Raw genomic sequence first — 18420 nt, forward strand, 5'->3', positions numbered from 1 at the left:
TTAGAGATGAACGCCGGATAACGTCAGTAGCAGCAGCAGGGTTTGTAGATTGAAAGGGGTGGAGATCTACAAGCCTGCAGACTGCAAAGGGTGCTTGGGCCAGAGTGTCGAGTAGGATAGCACTGAAAACTTAGCTGTGTCTGGCAGAGACTGTTTAGAGGAAGACAGTACCCACAAGAGGTCTGTTCTGGGCTCTTCCAGGATAAGCGTGCCGTGGAGCGACTGGACGTGGAGAAAGTGTACCACCCCTTCATTGCTGGCCCTTACAACAAGCTGGTGAGCGAGCTTATGCAGGACACAGGGACACGCATCAACATTCCCCCGCCTAGCGTCAACAAGACGGAGATAGTCTTCACAGGAGAAAAAGAGCAGCTAGCCCAGGCCGTGGCTCGTGTTAAGAAAATCTATGAGGAGAAGGTACGGATAGTCCATAAAACCCCCTGCCGTCTTCCCTCCACGTGCTCATACTCCCTCTTCCCTTCTTGTTCTACTTGTGCATCTCTCCGTTGTGTCCCTCTCATGTCAGCTCCGACTCTTCAGCCCTTGCAGCACACGGCCTTGTGTCTTTGGCATGTCCTGCCCCAGAAAAGTGGGATTTGGGGTGATGTGACCAGGGAGGTGAGAGATGTTTTGCTTTTCTGTGTCCTGGGAACCACCGGACCACACAGCGCTCCCTTGGCTCTTGTTCACAAAGGTGCTGCTAGGCAATGAAGTGTGAAGTCTACAGTGGTGGCCCGCCGATACTGTCAAAGTTGCTACAATAAGTAGAAGTTGCTACAATAAGTAGAAGAGTGAATTTCACGTGCTCGTTCTCCGCAGCCAACACTGCTGTGAATGTCCTTGTTGAGGGCTGCTGGGCTGTTCTTCCCCATGGTTAGGTCTGTATTTGTACTAGTCTGGGTTTCAACAGAGATAATCAGCTTATAGCCAGGTAGCCTACGTGGTGTTGCATTGCACTACTGCCTGGGGGACAGCTGGGTGTTGAGCCCTGTTGTGCAAGAATGTGTGCGTATGTGGTCTCCTCCATGCAGTGTCCCAGAGAGCTTGCCAATGAGTGCAAGTTTTATGCTACTCCTGTGAATCTGTGAGCACGAGGCTTTCTGTCTTTCTGGGGGCTTTGACCCAAATCGTGCTAGGGTTCTTTGGATCGAGTGTGCTCACGTTTTCTTTGTTCTTTGCTGGGTGCAGAGTTTCACTGCATCTGGTGGCTGCCCTTTCCTTTCGCTCTTGCCCTTCTCTGCCCCCTTGTGATTGATGCCCTAGTACCTCTGCCCCTGCAGAAGAAGAAGACTACCACCATTGCAGTGGAGGTGAAGAAGTCCCAGCACAAGTATGTCATCGGCCCCAAGGGGAATTCCCTGCAGGAGATCTTGGAGAAAACTGGAGTCTCGGTCGAGATCCCACCCACTGACAGCAGCTCGGAGACGGTGATACTGCGTGGCGAGCCTGAAAAGCTTGGGCAAGCGTTGACTGAAGTCTATGCAAAGGTACTGATAAGATGGGGTAGGCCTTCTTAGAAAGTCACATAAAGGTGTATCCTTGAGCACTGGCAGGCGTGTAGGGGTTCTCTGTTGGGCTATTAAAGATGATGCGTAGCTGAAGTCAATACTGAGGGTGCCAGTTTAGAGAAAAATTGGAACTGAACTTATGTGAAGACCTCTTCCACTCTATCCATCACACAGTTTCTCTGTTCTATCTCAGGCCAACAGTTTTACCGTCTCCTCGGTCTCTGCCCCCTCTTGGCTTCATCGTTTCATTATCGGAAAGAAAGGACAAAACCTGGCCAAAATAACTCAGCAGATGCCAAAGGTATGGATGAGCTGGTCAGTGTAGCACTCTGCTGTAAGGCGTGGTTTAGGCCGTATCGCTCTTTGTAGAAGGAATAAATGTATTCTAGCATGGGTGAAACCAGGGGGGAAACGACACAGATCTTAATATGAAAGAGATTCTCTCTTTCCTGCTACAAAAAGTACTCATCCTGAGTTAACACTGATGGGGTGAGCCCTTCAAAAGAAGCTTTATGTGATGCTGTTTTGAGAACTGATGTAGTAATGTACCGGCAAATGTTGGATTCAGCTAGGCTTCTCGCTGTGATTTACATGATAGCAGGAAAAAGGTCATGTGACTAGTGTTTCCAAAGCTTTTGCAGACTCCAGGGCAGCCCCAGAGCCTTGGGCTCTAGACACAGTTGTATGGCCAGAATTGTAGGTTACCTCTTTCTGAAAACACAGGCATGATAGTGTACTGTGAGGGAAAGAAACCATCTCCTAGTGGCAGAGATGGATAGTGTAGGCCTGGCTAACAGCCACTGACCTGGCTTGCAAAAGTCTTACTGGATTCCTTGCCTTGTCTAAAAGGTTCACATCGAATTCACTGAAGGAGAAGATAAAATCACCTTGGAAGGACCTACAGAAGATGTGAATGTGGCTCAGGAACAGATTGAAGTCATGGTCAAGGATCTGGTAAGTTGGTGTTACTAGTTCCAGTGCATAAGAGGAATGTGGGGGGAGAAGAGGCAATAGAGCAGGGATGATGACGTATGTATTGCATCTGCGTGATTATATGAGGCAAGTTGTGTGGCAGATGAGTGAAACGCTTGGTTACAAAACCTGTCCATAGCTTTCTTAAAAATCAGCACCGCCAGGTCTGAAATCTTTTGCTGCAGGGAAGGGAGAATTCTCTTTCAGTCTTAGCTAGGGGTGCACAAAATCCCTTTAAACGTTTTACAAACAGGGTGCTCTCAGCTCAATAAGCGTTTATGCTCTGCTCTGTAGCAGGAGTGCTTGTAGCTGGCTATTGGAGTGGCAGTGCCAATACTGGCAATAGGCAGTTGTTCGGCACGAGACAGGAGAAGTGATGGCCTACCCTACCTAGCCCTATACCATTCCTTACAGATCAACCGGATGGATTATGCAGAAATTAACGTTGACCACAAATTCCACCGACACCTCATTGGCAAGAATGGAGCTAACAGTAAGTAGGGTGCCTTTCTAACAACGCTGCAATCCTGCCTATGCTTCCACTGTCGATATTTAGCAGACAGTAAGCGAGGGTTCTGTAGCTCGTCAGAGTTGGTGCCTCCATCACATTTCATCTGCTCTTCTAGAGCAGTGCTGGCTCAAGGAGGTAAATGGGCAGTAAGGGCTTGGGGTGGCTTTAATTTGCGAAAGCGTCTTGGGAGGTTGAACAGAAATGAGATGTTGCTGTGTCCCAGAGGAAGTTTTATCTTAGTTGGAGAGTTAAATTTTCCTTTCTTCCAAGTAGCGCTGTGGCTAATGTGAATTACATTTTAGTAGCAGATTGGAGGGGCGGTAAAAATCTGCCCATGAGTTTCCCCGGGAAAAAAAAGAATTTGGGGTCAGAAAGGAAACGACCATCTTCTGATCTAAATGTGGTGCTCTTTGGGGATGATCTGTTGATGCTTCATTCTGGAAAACAGGCATTTGGCTCTATAGATGCCACAGTGTTTACTTCTGCAGGCTCTTGTGTAACACAGACCTGCTCTCACTGAACTCCAAGGTGAAGAGGCACTGCCTCTATTTCAGCCCCAGCCCACTGACTTTTTCTCGGAGGCTGGCTTACTGCTTAAACAACCTCTGAGTGCTGATACCAGGAGGCTTTTTTGCCAGCCTTGGCCTAGCAGACTGTGTCACCACATTCCTTCCCTTGAAGTTAACAGAATCAAGGACCTCTACAAGGTGTCTGTGCGCATTCCCCCGGACAATGAGAAGAGCAACCTGATCAGAATTGAAGGAGACCCACAGGGGGTCCAACAGGCCAAAAAAGAGCTGCTGGAACTCGCTTCCCGTATGGTGAGTAGGATGTGATGCTTGGGACGCCACAGAGTTAGGGCTCTCGTGTTCCCTTGTGACTCCTCCTGGTGCAAATGTGTGCCCCCTTCACCCCCTGAGCACTTGGACCTGTTGACAAAGGTAAGTTCCTGTTCGCAGACCGTTCCTCTATTCCCGTGCATACCCCTTCTCTGTCAACCTAGAGTGAATTTTGTCTGGAGGAGAAAAAACAGATATTGCTGTAAACTGGTAAATAAAGCTGTGTGCGTCTCTTGCTGAAAACCCAACTGTAATCTGTATCCTCGTCAGGAAAATGAACGCACCAAGGACCTAATCATTGAGCAGAAATTCCACCGGACCATCATTGGGCAGAAGGGTGAGCGGATCCGGGAAATCCGGGAGAAATTCCCAGAGGTAAGGCTTTCCAGGGAAGAGAGAGCCCAGAAGGGGATGTTTCCTACTCGGTTAACAGGCTCATTATAGCTGAAGTCATAAACTTAGTAACTCTGTATCTAATATGTATGAGAAGACTGTTTTCTTGGCCAGAGGCTGCTAATGTGGCTACCCTTTTCCGAATGGGACAGAGGATGTTTAGGATCCCAGGCCTTGCACTTGTCTGACATGCAGCAGTTTTTGCATTTGCTTGAGCTTGCCTTTAAACGACCACCTCTTGCAGGTTATCATCAACTTCCCAGACCCAGCGCACAAGAGCGACATCGTCCAGCTTAGAGGTCCCAAGAACGAGGTGGAGAAGTGCACCAAGTACATGCAAAAGATGGTGGCAGACCTGGTAGGAAGTTCTGTGTGTTCTTCTGTCCTGCACACCTGGGTGGCCCTGGAATAAAGCACAGCTGGACTGTCACCATAACTTAGCTAGGGCTGAAACACCTCCAGATGAGGGAGCTGTGCACACTGTTCTGGCTGGATGGGGGCAAGAGGGTAGTAATACCTCTTATTTGAAGGCAGTAAGAGAAGGGGCACGCTTCTGCCCATTGTTGCAAGTCTCTTCAGAGAACTGCCTCGAGTCTAAGCCTATTGTCAAAAGCTTGCATTTATCAAGTTTCTGGGGCAGGGCCTGGCTTGACATGACAGTGTAATCTTCAGTTCTCCTTTCCTCTCTCCCTTAGGTTGAGAACAGCTTTTCTATTTCTGTCCCCATCTTCAAACAATTCCACAAGAACATCATAGGGAAAGGAGGTGCCAACATCAAGAAGGTGAGATAGGAAAGCTATCTCCAGTGCTCAGTATGGTCTCTGCCTGCAGCTAAATCCCCCTAACTAGTCTCTCCTGCTCCTTGGCGAAATGTAACCTCCAAGGGCTTTCTTTTGACATGGGGCACCTCTGAAATAAATTTTCTCTCTGTGGCAGATCCGTGAAGAAAGCAACACCAAAATTGATCTCCCAGCAGAGAACAGCAACTCGGAGACAATTGTTATCACAGGCAAGAGAGCAAACTGTGAAGCTGCTCGCCACAGAATTCTTGCCATCCAGAAGGAGCTGGTAAGTGAAATGACTGCCCCGTTGCAGATGAGGGACTTGAAAATGTTGCTAAAAGGCATAAATAGAGAAGAAGGAGTTGTAGCGGGGGAGGACAGGGAGGAACCAAAATGTGCACCTCAGTGCATTCTTGGATCTTAAACCCAGGTTCTTAGCAAAAGTTGTCTGTAGCTCCTTGCCCAGAGAGCTGTGATTTAGGCCTGTGTCATCTGGCACTTTTTTCAGAGAAGTCTCTTTATCCAGCTTGCCAGGATGCAAGTAGGGCTGTCCCTCTGAAATGTCACATGTGACCCAGGGAAGGCAATGCTTTAACCGAGATCAAGGAGACTAAAAATATCTTGCCCTCGGCATTAACGAGGACAACTCTTTATCACCTTGAACGAAGCAAGGAACTGAGCTATGTTGTTGAGATGAAAGCCTTTTGATGGGAGGCTAGTCTCCCCATACAGACTCTCCACAATAGCCAGGCTAATGGGTCCCCTGAGTGCTTGCAGATTACCAGAGAGCAGACTTGTGTAGTTGCCTTCGAGAGGTGCTCTCGGCTTGCTGAGCTCCCCCAACATCTCACAGAATCTCCCATGTAACGTGCTAGCTGACAGCAGCTGTTGCACCTCCAAATGGACTCCTTGATGCAGGTGTAACGATCCTTCGATCAGAGACTGATTTTGCGTTTGTGGTGTTTTGTCTCAGGGAAGGGATACAATTCCTCTGAAAATGAACTGTGCTGTGGGGTGATGCTGTCCCTCCTGCCTCTGGCTGCTCGTGTGTCAGCAGCAGCCAGTCTCAAACCTCTCTGGTCAAGCATTTCTTACACATAGCTGTACACAGATACTAGCAATGTACGGGGTAAGCCAAGCGGGGACAAACACGTTTCTGCAGCTGACTAACTGCCTGACACTGTTCTCTCTTAGGCCAACATCACAGAGGTGGAGGTCTCTATTCCTTCCAAGCTGCACAATTCCCTCATTGGCGCCAAAGGCCGCTTCATCCGCTCCATCATGGAGGAGTGTGGTGGAGTCCACATTCACTTCCCCACAGAGGGCTCTGGCAGTGACACCGTGACCATCAGGGGCCCAGCCCAGGATGTGGAGAAAGCCAAGAAACAGCTGCTGCACCTGGCAGAGGAGAAGGTTAGCCCTGTCCTAGGGGAAGAAGCAGATTGTTTTGGCCAGCCCTTTCTCTTCTGGGGTTGAAATGATCCCTTCTGCCTGCTGGGAAGTCTCTCGCATCAGACAGCGCCATCATCTTTTGAGGGATTTGAGCACAATTGGGACAATGAAAAGAAAAATGTGCTTCCATCTCTATGACAATGAGTTCCACCCCTACAGGCAGAAGAAATGGCTCTAACACTTCTTTCCACAGGCTGGGAATGTATTAAAAGGGCTAAGGCCCTCTGCCCTGGGTCTGGGTTTAAATGCTGTGAGGTAACTACGCTCCCCTGAAACAGCTTTCCCTGCCGATCTCCCTTCCTTTTTTTTCCCTTGATCTTCCCAGTTCCAGGTCTTGTCACTGTTCTTCCATTTCACTGCACGTACCTGGGTGTGAGAGCCCCTGGTTACAGGACCTTGCTCTGAGTTGTGACTAGCTCGTGATTTTATTAGCAAAAGAAACCCTTTTCCAACTTGTACATATATACAGGTTCTCCTGATCAACTGCTTCTGCTGCCTGGCTTACAGCAGTCAGTCAGCAAATGTTTACGCTGCCTCATGGGAGTGTCAGATCCTTCTTCAGGGGAAGTCCTTTCTTCTCATAGTCTCACCAGTCATGCCGAGTACAGAGATAGCTCTTCAGCACTGGGGATGTCTTCATGTAGCGTTTTCTCTTTAGGACATCCTACCTTTGATTTTGGACATCAGGCTGTATCTACCTTGCTCTTGAAACAGTGTGTATGTGTGTGTGCAGGTATACTGTACACAATACTGATGTGGACATACATTTGCTGTATATTGACGTGTTCCCTGGCTATCTGACTTCTTTCAGCAAACAAAGAGTTACACAGTGGACCTCCGTGCAAAGCCAGAGTACCACAAATTCCTTATTGGTAAAGGCGGTGGCAACATCCGTAAGGTGCGTGACAACACTGGGGCCCGCATCATCTTTCCAACCTCTGAGGATAAAGATCAGGAGCTGATCACTATCATGGGAACCGAGGAGGCTGTCAAAGAGGCACAGAAAGAGTTGGAAGCCCTCATCAAGAACCTGGTGAGAACCACTTCTCCTTTCCCTGTAAGAGTTGCCAGTGAGTCAGCGTAGAGGACCTGCTTGTCCTAAAACCATATGCTGCCCTTCATGGGAGCTCGGAAAGGTCTCCTTGCTGTCAGTGTTGGAGTGAAGTTGTAAGGGTTTTCTGACTGCTGCTGAGTGCAGCAAATTAGCGATCGCCACCAGAACAGGCAGGATTGACTGGCTGTCATCTATTGGCAGGATAATGTGGTCGAAGACTCCATGGTGGTTGACCCTAAGCACCACCGTCACTTCGTCATCCGGAGAGGCCAAGTTCTGCGTGAGATCGCTGATGAGTATGGTGGTGTGATGGTCAGCTTCCCACGCTCTGGCACCCAGAGCGACAAAGTCACCCTCAAGGGAGCTAAGGACTGCGTGGAGGCAGCCAAGAAACGCATCCAGGAGATCATCGAGGACCTGGTATGTCCGAGGAAAGCTGTTTTCATCACTTTGTTGCTTCAGCAGTGCCCTCCTTGAACTCGCGTACAGCCAAGCTTTATATAAACGAGTCCTGCAGCAACACAGGGCCTGCAGGCTTTAGATCCCAGGCTAGGGAATAGCTACTGGCTCCAAAATGACAAAGCTGTACAAAGGAATTGCCTCCTCTGCAATCTCTGTGGTGTTTGGTGGTGGAAATGGAGGCTCTCCCTTGGTGTGCTTCTAGACGTTACAAGGTTGGAGCCTTCTTGTGCCTCTCCATGCTAAGTCTTGGGCAGTGGCTGCTATCTGGCTTTTCCTGTTCTGTTAGCATTGGCTTTTGGAAGCAGGCAGCGGTCAAACTTGTGCCCTTTCTTCCTTTTCTTATCTTTTTCCTTTCTCCTAGTTGTTCCTCCCCCTTCAGGGTCACGGAAAGCTTGAGCTTTGGTCTCTAAGGCCCTTAATATCATGGGTTGGAGGCAGCCTTTATTAAGAAATGCTACGCTAACTCCTATGAGAATAGGAAGGATTCTAGGAAACTTTCAGTTTTTCCCCTGCCACCAGCTTGTATGTCCTCGCATGTCCGTTATGGATTTCACCATGTGCAAGCACCTTGTATTCTGGTGTGAAAGAGGCTGCATCGCAATAGAGCAACTCTGCTTTCTCGCAGGAAGCTCAAGTGACAATCGAGTGCACCATCCCACAAAAGTTCCACCGCTCCATTATGGGCCCCAAAGGATCCCGGATTCAGCAGATCACCCGGGACTATGGTGTCCAGATCAAATTCCCTGACAGGGAGGAGAACCCAGGTATACCCATGGATGCATGTTCACATGGTAATTGGGGAGATCACATGAGCACAGTGTAGAAGCGCAGTGTAGAATAGCATCTTGGCTTTTAACGTATCAGTGGAGATGTTCTAGCTAAAAATCTGTGGAGACGTGACCCCAGGTGTTCCCTGCAGTGTCCTTAATCTGGGCTCAGCATTAACCTGGTCATCTTGGGGGAAAAGGGCCAATTTTTGGGAGGTGAAACCGCAGACCTTGAACGCGTTCTCAACATGCAGCGCAAGGAGCGTGAGGACCTAACCTGGCAAAAAGCAGAACCTGCTGCTGCTCCACTGCTGCACAGGCTTGCCGAAGCTTCTCTGAGCTCACACGCTCTCGTTGCTCAGCGTACTGAGTCCAGCACAGCCGGGGCCTGTTGGCCGGGGCCTGCTCTGCCTATTCTTGTTGAAGAGTCTGGCCTTGCATCAGCTGTCCTGCTGTAATATCCAGTGATGTGCTGGTCAACTTCCCTGCTGGAGAAGAAGCTGCCAGCCTCACCTTTTGCCTCTGCTGACACAGGAGTGCAGCTTCTACTTGCGCAGTGCAACTGCAAGCCCTCTCCCTGTAGGCAAAGGCAATATCCATGCTGTGTGAAGGAGACTGTCTCAGTGGATGTCCTTGTTCTGCTTGGTTCTGCTCAGTCCAGGCTAAGCCACAGCAGGCTGCCTGTGCCAGGATTAACCTCTTCCGTAGCAGGCTTTAGCATCTGACCTCTTGTGGCAAAGACCAGGCTGACCCTGCAGATCTGGAGGAGCAGATGTTGAGCAAGGAGAGTGCTCTGCATGTTTAACATGAGGTTTTCCGTTTTGCCAGCCCCTGCTGCAGAGCCAGCTGTGCAGGAGAACGGTGAGGAGGGAGGGGAAGGCAGGGATGGGAAGGATGCAGACCCCAGCTCTCCAAAGAAGTGCGATATCATCATCATCTCTGGCCGCAGGGAGAAGTGCGAGGCAGCAAAGGAGGCGCTGCAGGTATGTGGCTTTCCAAGGCCCTTTAGGCCTGTAACGTAATTGTGTCCTGATGCAGGAAGCTCACTGGGAGCTTAAGTGGTGGTAATAAAACTATCCAGCCATGTTTGCTACTGAGCTTGGTCACTGACGCTAACTACAGACCACCCAGGGGAAGTCTTCCTATTGCTCTGTAACTTAGCTTGACGGCCTGGATCGTGGGGCCTGACCTAGCAATTGCCAGAGCTGGTAAGCAGCCCCAAGTTACTTGACGTAAAAACTTGATGTCCTTGTTCTGTGGAGCAGGGTTGGAAAGAGAAACAGTCTGATTGAGGCTGAATCATTCAAACTTCAGCAGACCCTGCCCTAGACAAGGTATCATGTCATAGTAGTGATGTTATGTGAGTCTCGGCTAGGTGGAAGCCAGGGATATGAAAACAGGCTATGTTTCCAGAGAAGGTTTGCTTGCTTGGAAAAGGTGCTTTAACACCCAACAGGTCATTTTTATGTTTGCAGCTGCTCTCTCCCCCCTTAGAGTTTGTGCCTCGACTACAAGGGAATGTACCTCAGTTTAGCAAGTTGTTCTTTTGGACAAGTATGTGGCAAGCTGCAAGATGAGAGAAGTCTTTAATCTGGTAAACCGTGCTCCCTCCTCTGCAGGCTCTGGTTCCTGTCACCATTGAGGTGGAAGTTCCCTTTGATCTTCACCGTTACATCATTGGCCAGAAAGGAAGTGGAATCCGCAAGATGATGGATGAGTTTGAAGTAAGTTGGTGCCCTTCCTCTGGTCTCCTCTGTCCTGGGGTGTCTGTAAGTGACTGTGTGGTGTCAGCAATCAGTTGCAACATACGCAGCACTGTCATGGCTTGACCACGGCAATGCAGGCTCCGTTATAAGAAAACGATTCCTTTGTGATTTAGTCCCTGGCTCTGGGGCTTGGTAGTTTTTGCGCTGAAGCTGTGTGATGCCGTGAGTGTTGTGTGACTTTGTTGGGGTCTACAGGGATTCCCTACCAGCATGAGGCCATGAGAGAGAGCTCTGCCATGCCTGCTTGTTTGAGAGAGTTCCCCAGAAGCCCCTGGTGCTTCCATGGGCCTCTTGTTTTTGGGACTGATGCAGGTTGGCTGCAGAGAGCACTGCTGAGCGTCTGTTTGTTTCCTAGCCTCTCCAGGCTGGCACAGAAACTGCTGGGGGCTGAAGCCCTGCAGCAAAGCAGTTTAGTGTAGGTGGTGGCTGAAGAAGCAGGGGTCTGGCTCCCTGGGAGGGGGCTAATCTTGATGGCAGGGGAGATCAGTGAGGAGCCGACCTGCATTGAGCAGTGGTACAAAATGACAGTCGGTACCTGTTGCTCAGGTGAACATCCAAGTCCCTGCTCCTGAGCTGCAGTCAGATGTCATCACCATCACTGGGCTGGCCAGCAACTTGGACCGTGCCAAGGCCGGGCTGCTGGAAAGAGTGAAGGAACTGCAAGCTGAGCAAGAGGATAGGGTAAGGCTTATGAGGATTGGGTAAGGCCTCTTTAATATGAGCTGACAGGGGAGAGCTTTTGGATTGTGCCTTAGGGGAAACTTTGGACTTCTGAAGGCTTTATCACAACCCCATGTTCCTTCCAGACACTTCAGAGTGGGAACCTCACGGTGCTGGAAGTCCTTCTGTACCTGCTCTCGGTGAATCCTTGTCCCAGCTCTGAGAGCGAAGGATGAGCTGGGTGGTTGTTTGCTACTTGGAATTTCCTATTGATCTTGGCAAAAGCACAAAGCCTCAGATGATGGATGTGCTGGATACTTTTCTGAGGCCATGTATGCTCAGGCAGGACCCTGCAGAATTTGCCTTGAGCATGCAGGGGGCACCTGAGCCCGAAGGAAGTGTTGAGTCTTGGAGGGACATCACTGTACCAGCTGTGGCTGTTGTGCCTCACTGCTTCTCCCATTCCAGGCCTTGCGAAGCTTTAAGCTGACAGTTACTGTGGATCCCAAGTATCACCCTAAAATCATTGGAAGAAAGGGAGCAGTGATCACCCAGATACGCACAGAGCACGAGGTCAACATCCAGTTCCCTGACAAGGATGATGAAAGCCAGGTGAGAGCAGAAGGGGGCACAAGGAGGGCTGCTGGTAGTCTCTGAGCATAGGAAGCACAGCATCCTCTGTAGGGCTCTGACCTTCCTGTGCTGCCTTTAGAAGAGGTGGAGAATAAAGGGGAGCACAAAGGAGAAGGCTTGCTCAGCTGCTTTTGGGCTTTTGGGCCTGGTCACTCACAAATCTTCCTTCCTCACCAGGCCCAGGACCAGATCACCATCACGGGCTATGAGAAGAATGCCGAGGCTGCCCGGGATGCCATCATGAAGATTGTTGGTGAGCTGGAGCAGATGGTCTCCGAGGACGTGACTCTGGACCATCGTGTTCACGCACGCATCATTGGTGCGCGTGGCAAAGCCATCCGCAAAATCATGGACGAGTTCAAGGTGAGTGATGGGATGATGGACCACCAGGCTGGGCCAGGCCAGGGCGCCTGGTAGCGTCTCTTGCTCACGCGCTGCAGGCTCAGCAGCAGCTTGGTGCTGGAGGCTGCATTCGGGAGTGTGAGACTTATGCCTTGTGGTCCTTATGTCTTGTGCCTGTTGAGTACCACCAGCTGGAACAGGCACAGAAGAAGAGCCAGAGCTGTCCTGTTCCCCTGGAGCTATGTCGCTACAAACACCTGAGCATAATCCCCGGGGCTGGGGATTCTGATTCGATTCGGATTCTCACCCTGGTGATTCCCCGGGCAGCTGGGCTGCCTGGACACCGTAGCCAGTTACCAGCTCAAGCATCCCCACGTGACCTCTGCTGTCAGTCACTCCTCCTCCAGAAGCCAGATGAGGAGGAGCATGAGCTGTTCCCGTCCTGCTGGAATATAGTCATAAGAGGAACTGTGCTCTAGCTTAGCCGTTCAAACAGCACTGAGCTCCGTGTCCCTCTGAGCAGCCCTTGTAGTGGGTTTCTTGCAGGTGGTGGTCCAGATGGTAGGGGATCATCTCTCCCTGAGACGGGGATGGTTGTGTCAGCTGCTCCAATTACTGGAGTTTAACAGTTGGGACTGTTGCTGGGGAGCTCTGGGACGACACTGTACTGAGACTCCTTCATCTTGAGCTGAACTCAAGGAGATACTCTGGATTCCTTTTTCTCTCTTGATTCTTTTGAGTTTGGGATTCTTGAGATGCTTTCAGGGCTCCATATTTGGCTACAGGAAGCTGAAGGCTTTGTCAAAGTCAGCTCACTCTGGAAAAAGCAGAGGCTTGGGCCCCTGCATATGGCAGCAGCAAAATGCTTTACTGGTGGGCAGTGAGTAATGGGAATCGGGAGTGATGAGGCTTTGGAGTACTTGCATCTTGGTTAGGCTTCACTGTTGAATCAAGGAGTGTTCAAGCTGGTGACTGCGGCCAGTTGTTTCCCAAGTGAGCAGCCTTTGGTCCCCTCGTATGACTTCCCTGCAGCCACCTGGAAGGCAAGCTGTAAGAGAGCTCGAAGGCTGTGTGTAGGGAACGCTTTGCTAGCGCCGTAAAATTGACTGTCAGCCAGGAGTATTCTGTCTCTGGAGGAGCTAGAAAGCTTATTGTGCCTCGTGCTGACAGCGAAGATGCTAGGAGCGGTGTGAGGATGCTGTCCTGGCAGCACAGCTCTCTTCTGCCTCTGCCGTGAGGGGTGCGAGAACGGCAGGGCTGCTGGGAGGTGGGTCATTACTGCAGACTTGAAGACTCCTTGTCTGTCTCCCTTTGCAGGGGAACCAGACAGGCACCAGAGCCTAGTATATTCGAGGGCATCGCCACCCTGTCTGGACTGTGGAGCTGCTAAATGGGCTTGCAGCAGTGAACCGATCAGGACTTTTATCTCCTGCAAATCTATTGGCGTGGGTCTAGGAGCGTGTCTGGCTTTTCAGATGTGCAGGTGTAAGTCCTCTCCTGTTCCTTGGGTTGCAGGTGGATATTCGCTTCCCCCAGAGTGGAGCTCCGGACCCCAACTGTGTGACTGTGACAGGGCTCCCTGAGAACGTGGAAGAAGCTATTGATCACATCCTGAACTTGGAGGAAGAATATGTAAGTGTTTAGCAAATCTCTGCAGGGGACTTCCTCTCTCACAGAGCTGAATGCCTGAGGTAGCTCCATCTGGTATTTCCTACAATGACATTGGAGAACTCAAACCCTATGCAGGGGGCAGTCAGCCCTTATGTGCAACTGTCCCTCAAACCACAGGGTGCAGAGCCCTGAGCAAGGTCTGGCCCCACTGTTTGGGAGGGGCCTGTGAAAGAGGACGCTGGGACACCCGCAGCACGTGCAAGCGCTTGCCCGGCTGCAGCTTGCGTCAGTCACAGCCTAGGAGGTGGTGGCTCTCTGATTAGTAGAGAAACATTGTATTCGGCCATTGTAAAACAGGCTGGTGCCCTTGAATAGGTCGCAGCAGGGTGAGATGTACTTTAGGGGTGCTTTATCCCAGTACGAAGAACTAGCACGATCCCCTCCCTAACTGGGCTGTGTGGCTGCAGCTTGCAGATGTGGTGGACAATGAGGCAATGCAGGTGTATATGAAGCCCTCTTCCCATGAAGAGTCCAAGGCCCCATCCAAGGGCTTCGTGGTGAGAGATGCCCCCTGGGCCACCGTCAACAACGAAAAGGTGAGTGCTGCTTCTGGCTAAAGACCTTGGGGCCTGGGGAGTGTGGCACCCTCTGCCAAGGACCTGATCCAGGATCTGGCCCTCTCAACTCAGCGGGGGAAACGGAGCACTCTTCCCTTCCTTTACAGGCAGAGCAAGCAGTGAGGGGCCCTCCTGCGCTCCATGGCCCTTGGCACGTGTGAGCTGAGGGCAGGCCTGGGCTCTGCCTCTCCAGCTCCCGCAGCACTGCTGTCTCCTTCCTCCAAACATCTTGCCCACATTGGCTGCACCACTGCAGAGCTGTGGCAGGCGGGGAACCCTTATCCAAAACCGACCTGCCAGGTTTGTGTTCTCTTTAGGGGTCAGCACCTCTGACTCTTCTGCTGCAGCACAGAACTGGCTCAGTGTTTGCAGCTCTGGCTGGGAGCAGTGAGCCTGGACTTGAGGCAGCTCTGTCCTCGGCTGCCCCGGAGCTGCCACGTCTGCTGGAGGACCAGCCTAACCCTGCTCCAGCAACCAAATTACAGAGGTTGGGCCCTTGGAGCCTCTGATCCACCTACTGTTTGCTTCTATCCAACCCCCCCCCCCCCCCCCCGCCCCAATGCAGTCTCTGAAGACTCGACCGTCGACCCTGGGCAGCCCGAAGGACATAATGATCCTGTTCTGCCCTTGCCCCGTATTTATCTCTGCTCGTGGGAGATCACAAATTCTGCTTAGCTCAGGGGCACTATGAAGGCTTGCAGCAGGGCAAGAGCTTAACTTGTTCCCTTTTCGTTTGCTTTAGGCCCCAGATATGAGCAGTTCTGAAGACTTCCCCAGCTTTGGGGCTCAAGTGGCCCCCAAGACTCTTCCCTGGGGACCCAAACGATAATGACCTGGAAGCAGAAACATCTCCTCCAGCCCGCTGACCTGACACTAACCTGCCACAAATACTTCCTGTCTGAAATCTGACCCAGCGGCTGGAGCACAAGTCAATTGCCCCAAGAGGTCTCCTAATGGTGTCTGGAGTGCTAGACCCCATCCTGCTCCCCTCAGCTATCACCGTGGCTAGGACTCACCCTCATCTCTTGATGGATATTCTTTCCTCCTTTGGAACAAGCCTTCCACTCAGATTCGAACACTAAATGTGCGTGTTTTCGTTAGAAACTCCATAATTGACTCCAAGTGGCTAAGATTTGCAGCTTCCCAAGCGCTAGCAGAGCAATCTGCTCTCTTGAGCATGTCTTACTAGGCATTCTCGCCTTCATTAGGAGACCTCCTTTACTGTGGCTAGGAATCTACTTCCTGTCTCATGACCTCAGGAAATAAATTTCCTTGACTTTCTAAAGCCAAAACGTTTGCCCTCTTTCCTTTGTTTTTATCCCAGGCCTTACCTTACCTTTGTAGAGTGCAATCAACTTTTTTTCCTTTGAACTGCCAAAAATTCATTTAATGCTGATAGCTGACTGTGGGGAGAGCTTACAAAAAATAATCTAAAAGATCAGAAAGTTGCTTTTTAAAGGAACAAAACCCTCAGTAGGCTGTAGAGGCAGCGGAGCCGGAAGGGACCGGAACAACGCAAGGCTATCCTGGGCAGGTAAACACCTCTGAGTGTGGTGCGTAGCAAGTGTGCCTCTGCGCCATACCGAGCACAGCCCCAGCCTGCATGCTTGACGAGTCTTCCAACACGTGATTACGGACCCCACTCCTAGTTCCCTCGTTTGCTCTTCCCAGCAGCTGCGGGGGTAGGCAGGTGAGGCAACGCATGAGAAAATTACTGGATGGGACAGATTTGGGTCGACCAAGTTTGCTGTGGTGACATGGCCCAGGAGAAGCCTGGTGGGAAGCACAGCTGTGAGCAGCTGTAGTCTGCTGCTAGTGCTATATGGCATCTAGGCACGAGCGTTAGGGACACCTATTACTATTGCCTTCTTTCTACCTCAAAAGTCAGTACTATGGTGGCCTCTTGATGTAGGTGGGTAAGCAGCTGCGCCAGCTCTCGCCCTGCCAGCAGAGCAGAACGCCAGGGAGCAGCAAGAGGTGTCTTGTGTCTCCGAGGGGCTTTAGGAGCTCTTCCAGAAGGAAGCGGAGAGCCATGACGGTAACGCAGGCTGAGACGCTGGGAGACCTGGGCTTAGTTAGCCCTGAGGTGTTAGGGGCAGCCTTGCCGCAGCCTCCAGCTGCAGAGGTTGCGAGCCAGACTTCTGCTCTGATGTAAGTGGAGAACTGAAACCATGGGAGACCGACTGTGTGGCGTGTCAAGCCCGCCCCGAGGCCTCCATTGTATGGGCGGTAAGAGGGTGATCCAAGCTCTGTACTATGGGCTGCTTGCGCCTAGGCACTGCCATGCCTTGCTCTAAGGAGGCTGTGTCCAAGCTCCTCCAGCCAGTAAGAGGAAAACCATGTCTTTGTGGAGAGAGGCAGGGAGCATGGTGGGGGGCGGGGGGGGGGTCCTACATTGCCTCCTACCTTCCCTGCCTCGCTGCTACAGAGGTTGTAGTCTGAGCCATTCCTCTCTCTCAGCTGCTTCAGCTGTTGGACAAGCATGAGTCCGTAACCTCTCTTCTCTAGTGCTGCTTAGGGGGCAAAGGCCCAAAGTCTGGAAGGCTGGGCCTAGTATTTTTGCCTTTCCCAGCACTGCTCCCCCCCCCCCCCCCCCGGCCCTGTGTCAGACAGGCCTGAAATGCTAATGCTTCTCCTTCCCACTCTAGCTTTTCTTGGAAGAGGAGGCTGCTATGCAGAAGGTGAACCAAAAACCTCGTAGTGCTATCAGTAAGTTTAAGAAATGACTTCAACTGACCATGTCCTGTTGCAGGGCACCTAACTGCCCTTCGGAGGACAGGGTGGCCTGCCTCCAGCACAGGAGATGGCTAATGGGGGTGGGTGAGACAGAACTAGGCTAACACCCTCCCATCCGAGTCTGTCAGAATAATGGTTATTAATTACCCCTGTAGCTTAGGTCTGTCCTATGGCACCAAACCTATCATGACGCCCCCCCCCCCCCCAAACCCCCAGGCCACTCACCAGTTGCACAGCTAGGAGTTACATTTGGGGCACCACCATCTGGGCTTGTGCCCCATAGCCCAACCCTCCACGCTAAAGAAGGTCATGAAGTGATTGTACCTAGTACTGTCCCCCCACCACCCTCCTTCCGCAGCAGACTGTGGCATGTGTCCATTTCCTCTCTGACGTCTTCCATATTGTACGTTTCCATAGCAATGATCCCTTGGCCTTAACTTTGGAATTTGGAGACTATATGCAAACATGTAAAAAGGCTCATGAGTATGGATGACACTGGAATTTTATAAATTCTAAAATAAAACCTGAAACAGCTTGGAGTGTCACGGATATTTTTTCTACTTGTGGGTTGAGATCCAAAGCGGCACTCTGGGGCTGGGTTTAGCCCAGGTTGAAGCGTTCCAGCTTGTGCACGTGCCCTTATGTGATGGCTGTACCTATCCCTGCTGAGGAGGGACTAACACCAGAAACAGCTGGCTTAAGGGTGGCAGCGAGGGCAGGGCCCAGCCGTGGTGGAAACTGCCCCATCCTTGCAGTGAGGTGTCTAGCTGCAAGCCCTTGGTTGAGGTAGTGCCGTCAGCGTAGGGGAGGAGAAGCAGACACTCGCAGGCGTCCCTCTGGCTTGCTGAGCCGCTGTGTAGCACCTGCTGCCCTAACTGGCCCCGCTCACCTGCCTCTTGCAGCTACCACTACTGCTCAGCACCCACTGGCCAGGCTGCCGGGCTCTACCGGCAATGCTGTGCTCAGGGGCTTTTCCCCTCTCGGCTGCCGTACAGGAGGATCACAGCTCACCTCTAAACTTCACACAGTGTGTCCATAGCCCTCTGTCTCCCAGCAGCAGCTCAGCCTTTCCCGATGGAGCTACTAGAGCTGGCAGAAGCAAACCTTCCATCTGCAGTCCTAGTTACAGGTAAACATCCAGGACAACAGGTAGGAGAAGCAACAGTCTCGCCAAAAAAGCACAGCTTTTTTAAGCCCGCTCATCCCTGAAGTGGGGGACAAGCTGAGCTCCCAGTTGTACCGATGAACCTAGCAGCGAGTGTAGGCCAAAGCTCTCGCTTTGCTAGCTGAGCGCCATCAGTGAGCGTCACGAGCC

At 51.4% G+C, this 18420-nt stretch overlaps 1 protein-coding gene across 3 annotated transcripts in view; it reads left to right on the forward strand.

Moving 5' to 3' along the window:
* HDLBP (high density lipoprotein binding protein) overlaps positions 1 to 17639 on the forward strand; it is a 41816-nt gene extending 24177 nt beyond the window's left edge. For all 3 annotated transcript variants that reach the window (XM_068953746.1, XM_068953747.1, XM_068953748.1), the window contains 22 exons: positions 202 to 417; positions 1281 to 1487; positions 1702 to 1809; positions 2358 to 2462; positions 2895 to 2973; positions 3673 to 3812; positions 4101 to 4205; positions 4468 to 4581; positions 4919 to 5005; positions 5160 to 5291; positions 6200 to 6418; positions 7269 to 7490; positions 7713 to 7931; positions 8599 to 8737; positions 9569 to 9723; positions 10360 to 10464; positions 11053 to 11187; positions 11635 to 11778; positions 11977 to 12162; positions 13657 to 13773; positions 14220 to 14348; positions 15112 to 17639. In XM_068953746.1, coding sequence (XP_068809847.1) covers positions 202 to 417; positions 1281 to 1487; positions 1702 to 1809; positions 2358 to 2462; positions 2895 to 2973; positions 3673 to 3812; positions 4101 to 4205; positions 4468 to 4581; positions 4919 to 5005; positions 5160 to 5291; positions 6200 to 6418; positions 7269 to 7490; positions 7713 to 7931; positions 8599 to 8737; positions 9569 to 9723; positions 10360 to 10464; positions 11053 to 11187; positions 11635 to 11778; positions 11977 to 12162; positions 13657 to 13773; positions 14220 to 14348; positions 15112 to 15198 — 3150 coding nt within the window. In that variant the 3' untranslated portion in view covers positions 15199 to 17639. The remainder of the gene's footprint in view (positions 1 to 201; positions 418 to 1280; positions 1488 to 1701; positions 1810 to 2357; positions 2463 to 2894; positions 2974 to 3672; positions 3813 to 4100; positions 4206 to 4467; positions 4582 to 4918; positions 5006 to 5159; positions 5292 to 6199; positions 6419 to 7268; positions 7491 to 7712; positions 7932 to 8598; positions 8738 to 9568; positions 9724 to 10359; positions 10465 to 11052; positions 11188 to 11634; positions 11779 to 11976; positions 12163 to 13656; positions 13774 to 14219; positions 14349 to 15111) is intronic.
* The last annotated feature ends 781 nt before the right edge of the window (positions 17640 to 18420 follow it).

Source organism: Struthio camelus, chromosome 9 (genome assembly GCF_040807025.1).
Source record: "Struthio camelus isolate bStrCam1 chromosome 9, bStrCam1.hap1, whole genome shotgun sequence".
In the NCBI taxonomy this organism is placed as follows: Eukaryota; Metazoa; Chordata; class Aves; order Struthioniformes; family Struthionidae; genus Struthio; species Struthio camelus.